The sequence below is a fragment of the Thunnus maccoyii genome, chromosome 7, assembly GCF_910596095.1.
Source record: "Thunnus maccoyii chromosome 7, fThuMac1.1, whole genome shotgun sequence".
In the NCBI taxonomy this organism is placed as follows: Eukaryota; Metazoa; Chordata; class Actinopteri; order Scombriformes; family Scombridae; genus Thunnus; species Thunnus maccoyii.
The window spans coordinates 34,389,534-34,400,638 of record NC_056539.1 but is presented as its reverse complement, the minus strand read 5'-3'; the positions used below and the strand labels follow the sequence as shown (position 1 = coordinate 34,400,638).

General features: G+C 40.5%; 1 protein-coding gene across 3 annotated transcripts; it reads left to right on the top strand.

The window, feature by feature from the left end:
• The first annotated feature begins 888 nt into the window (after nt 1–888).
• Nucleotides 889–11,048, top strand: LOC121900682. 3 transcript variants are annotated; one of them, XR_006097005.1, is made up of 11 exons: nt 889–974; nt 3,852–4,536; nt 4,728–4,968; nt 5,246–5,325; nt 5,436–5,479; nt 5,620–5,828; nt 6,570–6,823; nt 6,994–7,116; nt 8,076–8,259; nt 9,508–9,607; nt 9,943–10,010. XR_006097005.1 is itself a non-coding variant. In XM_042417165.1 (11 exons), exons 2-11 carry the CDS (start codon nt 3,901–3,903, stop codon nt 10,206–10,208), a joined length of 2,064 nt encoding a protein of 687 aa, XP_042273099.1. In that variant the 5' UTR covers nt 889–974; nt 3,852–3,900; the 3' UTR covers nt 10,209–11,048. The 3 variants fall into 3 exon arrangements, 2 of the variants coding, with proteins under 2 accessions (XP_042273099.1, XP_042273101.1); XM_042417165.1 differs by having other exon boundaries at nt 9,581–9,607; nt 9,943–11,048; XM_042417167.1 differs by lacking the exon at nt 889–974 and adding an exon at nt 2,586–2,670 and having other exon boundaries at nt 9,581–9,607; nt 9,943–11,048.
• The last annotated feature ends 57 nt before the right edge of the window (nt 11,049–11,105 follow it).

The window sequence follows — 11,105 nt, the reverse complement described above, 5'->3', positions numbered from 1 at the left end:
TAACGTTGAAAGATATCTACTTGATTTGACTCATTTGGACGCTGAAGCTTCATATTAGCTTCAGACTGTGGATTTTGTCCTCCATCACTTCCATTGTAAGGTCATTATGAAGGGATCTTCTAATGGTCAGTATGAACAGGAGGAATGATTACAGCAAGAAACACAGCTTTAATGTTCATTTAACTGACTGTTGGTTTAATGACACACTGGAGAAAAGATTTGGTGACACTTGAGCCTAAAAGTTCAGTTCTGAGTCAAAGACGACTGTGTGGTTTCTCTCCTGTCGGCTCGGGGTAAGTCCTGGAGAATTTATTGTCGTGAGCAGTTTCTCTTTCTGAACCTCAGAAACTAAAATAAAAGTAAAACTTCAGCTTCGTGCTGGTTGAGCTGTAAAACATTTCAGCATCAGAAGTTTCATTCTGGTTGGAACCAGTTTATGAAACAGCAGCTGCAGCCTTTAACTCATCAAACCTGTTGAGTTTATTACATTGAAATGAACAAACTTTACTGTTAAAACAAACATTAAGAACTCAGAGTGTCAATAAAGCGAAACTTTACCTTCAACTTTCTTTAATATTCTTAATATTTGATTTATTTTTCTTCCATTATGGTTCTTTATTCAATATGTTTCAGTTTATAAGTCGACTTGTATTATTGACCAGACTGTATTTAGTCTGTTTGTTTGTTTTGTGTTTAAATTCTTTTGATCGTTATTATTTATTTATTTATTTATTAAATTGTTTCATCCTCAAATCAAAAAAGTTTGAATAAATAACCGATCATTAATGATGGAATTTATGAATCAACATGTTTGTTTGTTTTTAGTCTTCACAGGAATTTGTAAAATCCCCCCCCCCCCCCCACGCTCCCCACCCCTCCCCCAACCAACAACCGCTGCTCAAACAGGAAACAGGAAGTGGAGAAACATACATATATCAACACAGTGGAGATCAGTCATTCACCTTCTGTCACAGGTAAGAAATCTTTTCTTTTACATACAGGATGTTTGTAAATTGTAAATTATATATAAATATCTGAATATTCAGTGTTTGTATGTCGGTGTGACAGGATCAATACGTTTATTAGTTTCTGTTCTCTGATTATTGGAACTCTTTTGAATCTTTAGTTTTTGTCTGTTTGATTATTTGATTGTTTTTGCTTCGGCTGTGAACATGTTTTCACATGTTTCATCCTGTTTGTGTTGAAGTGTTTACTCTCGTATTTGGGACGTGATGAACAGATGTTTGTCTGCTGAAATGTGTTGTTGGTTTCAGAGACTTTAAATACTCCTATGTGGTGAGAAGCAGGTCGTCTGTAGGGTTAGGGTCAGGTGAACCGAGCTACTGGTTTGGAAACTGGGACTTTAGTGGGACACACACACACACTGTGGTCACATGAAAAGTGAAATGAAAGTATGAATGAAACAATCAGACTGAAGCCTTTAAGTTTCTTAATTGGGTCTCAAGGTAGTTAATAATTACAGTTTATTCCAGTTGGTTCCTTGTTTGGTTCAATACTGAGTCCACATGTTGAACAGCTGCACACAGCTGCTCATTTTACACACAAACACACAAACACAACAACACAACAACACATGTGTCAATCAGACACACTGAGATAAAAACACAACAACACGCAGCACATGACGATCTTTATTACATCACTGATTTATTGTGTTTATATGTAGTTTAATGGTTGATAGTGTATAAATGTGTATATTGTGTTTATGTAGTTTAATGGTTGATAGTGTATAAATGTGTATATTGTGTTTATATGTAGTTTAATGGTTGATAGTGTATAAATGTGTATATTGTGTTTATATGTAGTTTAATGGTTGATAGTGTATAAATGTGTATATTGTGTTTACATGTAGTTTAATAGTCGATAGTGTATAAATGTGTATATTGTGTTTATGTAGTTTAATGGTTGATAGTGTATAAATGTGTATATTGTGTTTATATGTAGTTTAATAGTCGATAGTGTATAAATGTGTATATTGTGTTTATGTAGTTTAATGGTTGATAGTGTATAAATGTGTATATTGTGTTTATGTAGTTTAATGGTTGATAGTGTATAAATGTGTATATTGTGTTTATGTAGTTTAATGGTTGATAGTGTATAAATGTGTATATTGTGTTTATATGTAGTTTAATGGTTGATAGTGTATAAATGTGTATATTGTGTTTATATGTAGTTTAATGGTTGATAGTGTATAAATGTGTATATTGTGTTTATATGTAGTTTAATGGTTGATAGTGTATAAATGTGTATATTGTGTTTATGTAGTTTAATGGTTGATAGTGTATAAATGTGTATATAGTGTAAATACAGTCAGATGTGTAGCTCTCTATAGAACGTACTACAGTGTATCTATAGGAACGAGTCATAGAAACGCAGCAGGAAGCTTTGGTCTTGTGTTTTGGTTGAATATCGATGTATTTCAGTATGAATACATGTTAGTGTTTAAACATAAACTGAAGAGTTTGGAAGTGAGGATGTAAACATGTCAAATGTTTTGAGGACATTTGAAGGCTGTAGTCACTGAATGCAAATGTGTCACAGTTTGATCCAGAATTGTTGCCGTTGAAGAGTTTGTACATGTGGACTCAGTATTGATCCCTGCAGGGAACCAATCAGATACAAACTGTAATTAGTGTAATGAATATGAAGGTATTTTAATTGATTATCTAACTTAACAGTTTAAGGGATTTTAAAGGGTAAAAAAACCTTCAAATTGAAAAATGTAATACCTTAAAAAGGGCTGCACTTTTTAATTGAAGGTGTAAATTAAGAAATGCTTTCCTGTTTAAGGGGTTTTAGCCCCTAAAAAAACTAGAAATATGGAAATAATCTATTAAAAACCCCTCGATATATTATAATCAATTAATTTATCCATCAATGAACCCCCCAGGTCCCTTAAAATGACCAAATAACAAATAAAGACATCTCTTAAAGATAGACATCCCTTCATTTTTTAAAAAAAAAAGTGTAAATTATAGGATGTTTTTCATGTCATAAAATACAAAAAAATATATATTTACATGGAGGACCATCCTCACAAGTGCCTTCACAATGAAAATGTCCCCTTGATAAAGAAATGCCTCTTCAATAATAATGATGATAAGGAAAAATAACAGGATAATAACAGTAAGTCCCAAGAATGGCTGACTGCTACATTTTTACCCCTCATAACCCTTAATTTACCCTCGTAAACACAACAAACACCCACATTTTTTAAGGGGTACTTGACTTTCCCCTTAATTTACACATTAAGTGGAGATATTTGTCAAATCTATTAATAATGAGTTTATAGTGTTATTAAGCTTAAAGGCAGAATGAGCAGGATTTATCTAAAAAAAAAAGGAGTATAGACTCGTACAAAACTATTCGCTCTCAGTCATCACATGTGACCCAGTAGACGTGTGTCTGCCTGTGTTTTCTTATTATTTGCTGTGTTCAGGACGTTTCTGGACGTCGACCTTTGGGTAGCTGCTCATTCTGCATTTAAGGGGACTTTTTGGTTTACGTCAGAGTTCTGAAACATTTTCAGCTGCTAATTAATGATTTATTAATTAATTATTAATGATGATTTACTTATTCAGAGATGAGACAAATTAGGGGCAATTTGACAATTTGTATATTGAAATTAATTGATAACAAAAAAATTCACCACAAATTTTGGGTTAATTTAAGATTGTGCTACATTTAGGAGCTTTTAGTGGAATAATGAAACTGTCACTTTTTAATTCTTCTCTGTATATTTTATTTATTAATCATTTTATGAGCTTGTGTCTCTGATCTCTGGTGTTAATGTCTCTCTTCGTCTCTTCTCCCCTCGTCTCGCCTTACAGGAGGATCGTCTGTCAGCCTGTCAGTCACAGCTGAGGGCAGAGTTTGATCATGGGTAACATGTTGGGTCGGACATCGCAGCAGCGTCTGAGCGTCCAGATGAATGGACAGGAGGTTCTGCAGGAGGACCGGCTGATGTCGGAGCTGTCGGGTCTGCCGGCGGTGGATCTGTGGCGGGTCCATTGGGGTCTGAGTCAGGACCACCTGCAGGACTTCCCGCCCGTCCCCCCTCGCTGGCTCTGGACCGCCGACACCGTCGGCACCACCAAGATCCTGCTGCAGTGTTACCAGCAGGAGGGGGCGCTGACAGTGCTGGCGGAGGTCCTGGCATTGATTGGGAGGGAGGGTCAGGTCTACAACCTCTGCAGGTCCCACTCCCCGGTTCCACCGAGACCTGGGCCCAGTCCAAGACCCGGTCCAGACTTTGTCAGAATGCAACGCAGGAAGCTGATCAGCAGGATGCAGCGGCCCCAAGTCGTCCTGAACGTCCTGCAGCAGCACGGGTTCTTGAAGACCTCACACAGTGAAGCCATCAACATCTACGCCCTCCGCAAGCACAAGAACCGGGTTCTCGTGGACTTGGTCCTGAGGAATGGGGACAAAGCACAAGAAGTGTTCTACCAGGTTCTCAGCCAATCAGAACCATTCCTGCTGCAGGAGCTGGACCACGATCCAATCAGGGACAAGGTCTGTAGACCACATCACAGTTTCAGTGAGGTTTTAAGGGAGAGATCAGGGCTGAAGAACATGCAGTTAAAAGAACATTTAGTCTAAAGAACATCAGGTCTAAAGAACATCTGAGGTCATGACCCTGGTGTGTGATGTCATCACTGTGTCATCCCTCTGCTGACCGGTCTTGTCCTGTCTTTATTTCCCAGCATGCCTCAGAGACGTCTGTCCTCACAGAGATGTTGGAGTGTCTGGTGTCAGACGAGCTCAGAGCTTTCCAGTGGTTGGTCAGTGATCACCTGTCAGGAGAAAGCTGCCCTCCCATTGGTGGAGAGCAGCTGGAGCACGCAAACAGGCTGACGACATGGAGACTTTTGGAGAAACACTTTGGACCCGAACAGGCGGAAAACGTCGCTCGGAACGTCCTGCTGAAGATTGTCCTTCCACACAGTATGCTAACAGTTTCTCCCCACTTCCAGTCTTTGTGCTAAGCTATGCTAGCAGTTTCCCCCCACTTCCAGTCTTTGTGCTAAGCTACGCTAACAGTTTCCCCCCACTTCCAGTCTTTGTGCTAAGCTACGCTAACAGTTTCCCCCACTTCCAGTCTTTGTGCTAAGCTACACTAACAGTTCCCCACACTGGACTCAGAGATTAAACTGATCAATAGAAGATATTGATATCAATAAGTAAAGGTGGAAGGTGATGCGATGATGTCACTCTGCTGCAGGTCTGCCTCTGAGAGGAGAAGCTGTGACATCAGAGAGCTCGTTTGTTAGCAGAGAGGAGACGGAAGCTAACACGACACCGGTAACAACAACAAACACAACCCGCACCTGTCTCTTTAATTACACTGCTGCTGGCTGATGATTGGTTAATGAGCACGGCTGTATAACTGGTCACTTGTTTGGTTTGTTTAGGTTGAGATTACACCTGAAGTCCACAAGGACGGCGACATGTTTAGGTACGAGTCCGTATCTCTGTCTCAGAGGGTTCCACAGAGAACCACAACAGGGTTCTTCAAGCTCATTGAACATACTAAGCTAACGTTAGCTCTGTCAGCTGCTTCAGGTTGTTGTTGGTTGATGTTGTTGTTATGTGCAGGTTGCGGTGTCTGCAGCCTGGTGTCTTCCGCTGCCTTGAGACCGGTCTGCTGTTGGAGGGTTTTGGTGATGTGGTCTACCAGACGGTTCCCTGGGACGTGGACTTCTTGTCCTCTAAAGGTCTGAGGCCTGCCGGACCGCTGTTCAGGTTCACCCTGCTGACAGGAAGCTTCCACCGACTCCACCTGCCGCACTGCCAGCTGCTCTCAGGTCAGTACCAGCTCATCATCACCGCCATACAACCATCATCATCATCATCATCTTCAAATACAATACACAGAACATCACCAACATGGTGCAGTGACCAACACACCTCCACACAGCCGCCGTCCCAGAACAAAACGTATCAGGTGGAGATCCTGCTGTAATTAAACAATAGAAAGAAGTTGTTGTTGTGATTTATTCATGTTGATACTGATTCCCATGTCCCCAGGATTATTAGGATCTTTTAAATCATTTAGATATAAATTGAAGATATTAGTCCAATAATGATGTAATTTTGAACAACTGATAAAACTAAATACAAGATCTGCCTGTTGTAGTTTCCACCTATCACAGCTGTGATATATCAGGAAATGTTTTGGAGTAGCACGACTTTAAACTGTATCAGGTGATGTTTAGAGTTAATCTCAGTTAATCTTTTTTATACTTAATTGCCAAATTTCTTCTGATATTTGGACTCCTAACTCTTTTTGCCATTTGTTTTTTAATGCAGACATAGAAGGGAACAGAAAACATTATAACGTGTATAGAACTGAGTCAGTGTCTTGCTGGAGTCTCCATATGGATTCAGAAACTTTTCTAAAATAGCAGCTGAGGCTTTTTCAAAATTCCACACGAGTGTAAATGATTCCTAAGTTGTAAGACGACTGTACGAAGTCCAGGTTACTGCTGATCATCATCTTCACATGTGAAAGCGTTTTGTTGAACTCGAGTTTTCCTGTCGTGCAGACGGCGGTCAGGACCTCCTGCGTGTGGCTCATGCGACTGAGGACCGTGTGGACTTCCTCACACCTGGTAAGGTGACAGGCGGTCACGTGGTGGTCGACGTGTCCGGCTTCTCCTGCTTCGGTCTGGTGATGCCGGCGGCGTCCGGCGATGCAATCAGTGGCCTCGTGCTTCTGTTCTCTCGGCTGTCGGACAACGTGATGCTCAACTCCTCGCTGTACGTCCTGCTGCTGCCCAGGAACGTTGTCATCACGCAGGTACACAAGCCCCTCCCACTGCAGCTCAGGTAGATAGAGAAGTTGGTTTGTTTTCCTTTACAGTTAACAGACCGACTTCTTATCTGGAGATTATAGAGGAAGACCGACAAGTGTTTAGTGACTCAGTGTTTTACTCTTCAGACTCAGTGTTCTCTTGTTTCTGACTTCAGGTGATGAAGGAGTGGAAGAGACGGATCGGGGCGGAGTATGTGGAAGCTCTGCCTGAATGTGAGCTGATCCCAAATCAGACGTACGAACTGGACGGACAGCCCGTCACTGTCGTCCAACCTGAGGTCAGCTGATCTGACACTTCCTGTTCTTGTTACTTCCTGTTCTCTCTTTAATGTCCTCTTCCAAAGCTGATATCCGTCAGTAACTACAGTGGTGATGAAAACTCTGGTTAACAACAACACTCTTATCACTCAGTCATTGTTTCCAGTTGGTTTACTTTGCTGTGCAGATGTTTCACAGTTTTTATTTGGAAACAGATCAGAAAACAGGAAAGCTTCTTACTCAAATATGATCAAATATAAAACAGGAGAACTGAACACTGAAATAATAGTGAAGTGAATTCCAGCTTTTCTTAGTGAAACAGATCATTTGGTTCAGCTCAGCAATAAGAGCCGGCTTTCAGCTCCCAAACGGTTCTTCAGTTATTATCACATCTGGCTTTAATAATTCAGCCAAATTTAGCAATATTTAGACCTATGATTGATATGTGTGCACATATATCAATTAAATCAAATTATTCAGTGTAATTATACTCAACCTTATAATTTCCAGAATACCATGATTTTACATCATATTTGGTAGCTACAGTCCCTCAGACCTGTAGACCATCAGCCACCCTGCCTGCTCTAAACCTGATGCTATGATCTCTGTCGTCACACCTTCAAGTTCAAGTTTCTTTAATTAGCACACGGCTGGGCTGCTGGAATTAATGTCAGCACGGATGGAATAGCTGTAACAATACATCACATACATCACCGCTGCACACATAAAGGAAATAAGCGCCAAAGAAGAAAGATAAAGTAGCCTAAACAGCTCATCATACCATATAATACAAGACCAACTTATGTGTATTCATCAGCTGTATGGCTCTGGGGAAGAAGCTCCGGTTGAGGCGTTCAGTCCTCCCTCCTTTATCTTCTGCCAAAGGGGAGACGTGGTCACTAGAACTGGTGGTCAAACTCGACCAATCAGCTCAGTTTTTTCATCACAATAAACATAAAGCCTGTTTCCTTTGTTTCAGAGCGCTAAGTTTGTGAACTTCAACGACTACAACAATTTCCTGCCATCGTTCGAGGTTCAGCTGGAGGCGGAGGTGAGGAGGGTGGAGCTGAAGCTCAGGACTAAAGTGTCTCTGATCCATCTGATTGGCTGGCTGCTGGGGTCCACTCAGTGTGCGGTGTGGAGTCGAGTTGTCCAGCTGAAAGGTCAGTTCATTAACTTGTTCATTAGCTGATTGGTCTAAAGGCGCTACAATAAAACTTCTACGGTTAGAAATGGCGTTCCACAGGGATCAGATCTTGGACCACTTGATCACATCTTCCAAAAGTACAACATAAATCAATCAATCTTTATTTATATAGCGCCAAATCACAACAAAAGTCAACTCAGGGCACTTTTCACATAGAGCAGGTCAAGACCGAACTCTTTAATTTACAGAGACCCAACAATTCCCCCATGAGCAGCACTTGGCGACAGCGGTAAGGAAAAACTCCCCTTTAACGGGTAGAAACCTCAAGCAGAACCCGGCTCTTGGTGGGCGGCCATCTGCTTTGACCGGTTGGGTTGAGAGAGAGAAAGAGAGAGGGAAAGGGGGGGGGGGACAGAATAACAACAATCATAATAACAACAATAACAGCAGCAACAGCAGCAGCCAGGGAAGGACGCCAACAGGACTGTGAAGGCTCGGCCCAGAACCCAGGGTTTCCTGCGAGATGAGAAAGCACAAAAAACTCCGGGGAAGAAGCAAAGTTATTGACATGCATTGATGTTACATGAATGCATACAGATGGAGAGGAGGAGGAGGAGAGAGGAGCTCAGTGCATCATGGGAAGTCCCCCAGCAGTCTAGGCCTATAGCAGCATAACTAAGGGCTGATCCAAGGCGAGCCTGGTCGGCCCTAACTATAAGCTTTATCAAAAAGAAAATGATCTTCAATATGCTGACGACACACAGTTATATATATATATATATATGTCGTCCTGTAACAGCTGGAGAAGATCTGGTCAGGCTGAACGTCTTCCTACATCTGAATACAGACTGAGATGTGTCTGTAGGTTCAACCAGACATGAAACAGTTCTCATGGCTGTTTTCAGTCATTCAAGACTTTGACAACGTTTTTAATTGCTCTTTAACATTTGTGCCTCATAGACATTCATGAATAGTTTTTATCGATCAGTTAACTTGATCCAAAGTTGAATAAACAGCAGAAAGTAAATAAATATTTGGTGTGAGCAGCTTTGCTTTACTGTATCAAGAAAGTTGACAAATCAGCCTTTTTTAACTGTGTGAGCTGCATGAATCTATGGACAATAATGTCTGTCAGTCTGTTGTTGTTGATTTAGACTGAAATATCTCAACACAACTGGATGGACTGATGTGAAATTAGTTTCACACATTCATGTTCCCCTCAGGATGAATTGTAATAACTTTGATACTCTGACTTTTCATCTAGTGCCACCATCTGGTCAAAAATACCTGCAAAACTAATGCTGTCTGGCGTCTCTGTGCTTGTTTGCTTGCTGCAGGTGTTTCCTCAGCTGTCTGTGCTGCAGGTGAGTTAAACACAAACACACCGACATCCTCTCACAGTAAACAGTCAGGAACATCGACAGTCGTCCTTTAATCATTTTAGCTTCATTATGTTCACAGTTCAGTCACAGTTTAATATTGACCATGCCACATATGATATCAGTTAAAAACTGTGCTGACTAAATACCTGATTATTTATTTTTGGTAATTTTAAAGAATAAAATGAGCAACAAAGACAATAATTTAATTGAAGCAGTGATCAGAAAGCAATACTTTTATTTGAAACTGAGATCATAAAGTCATAATAATAATAATAATGATAATATTAAATAACTAATAATAGTTTCTGTGGATCCAGTTGGTGTTTCAGACTCGTTGGAAGTGACGTTCCTGCTGCTCAACATGCTTAACTCTCTGCGTTCAGACGATCTAAAAACCTTCAAGCATCTCCTGAGTCTGCAGTCCGATCCGATCCCGCTCAGCCGGCTGGAGGCGGCCGACATCGCCAGAACCGTGGACCTGATGGTCCAGAAGTACCAGAACGAGGGCGCCAAGCAGGTCGCCCAGGACATCCTGAGGAGGATGGACCAAAACCAGCTGGCAGATCACCTGCACAACACCTGAACACCTGGATGATGTCACAAAGGTCTCGACTCGTCTGTTTGAAGTTTCAGGTTCAGAACAGAAGAAGAATCAGTCACATGAGAGCTCAGGTGTCTCAGTGTTGTGCAGATTTCAGCCACTAGAGGGCAGAACAGGAAGTTATCGATCATATCACCTGTCGTTACATCATCAGGTCTTAACCAGAAAGTGATGAGCTGATAACTGTCACGGTGATGTTTAGAGGTGCAGGTTCAGGTGTTCATTAGAAATATCATCAGTTTAATATCTTCTATATTTCTTTAATGAAATGTTTTTATTTTATTTCCTGGATCAGTTCTAAAGCCGTCTGTGAGAAAAGGAGGAAACTTTCAGAAAAGAAAGAGGAAACAGGAAATGCTCTGAGCGTCTCCTTTAATGTGCTTAATATTCCGTTATTGGTCTAATTAACACCGACAGAAGACGTCCTGACAGCTGCATTATTATTAATTCTACAACTAAACATCGGAGCTGTGAAGTGTTTGGTTCAGGAGGCTGAGCTAAGATCAATATTCATTTTAATAGTAGTGAAATAGCAGTGATGTATTTTTATATATTTGTTACATGCACATATTGAACTGTTACAGCTGTCTGTTGAAGCGACACATAACTTTAAACATACAGTGACACTAAAAAAAGAAAACGCAGGCGGCTGGGAGCCAATAAAATATTGTAAAATAACAGAAACTAACCTAAATAATTAAAGTACAGTTTATAACTTTTTTTTATAACTTTTACATGAAATCTTTTGAATTTTTTTTAGCTTTTCAATGATTAATAAGGGTATTTCCACCTATAAAACTATTCAATTTACTATACAAATGTACTGACACTGTTATAATACAAATAATGAGGCTTAAAATTATACTGTTATAAATTGAG

Excerpts from the sequence above, each read along its gene's own strand:
- LOC121900682 (XM_042417165.1), top strand. The coding sequence starts at position 3,901 with ATGGGTAACATGTTGGGTCGGACATCGCAGCAGCGTCTGAGCGTCCAG. Across the intron at positions 5,326-5,435 it reads CGGAAGCTAACACGACACCG|GTTGAGATTACACCTGAAGT; the intron begins GTAACAACAACA and ends TGGTTTGTTTAG. Across the intron at positions 8,260-9,580 it reads TCGAGTTGTCCAGCTGAAAG|GTGTTTCCTCAGCTGTCTGT; the intron begins GTCAGTTCATTA and ends TGCTTGCTGCAG.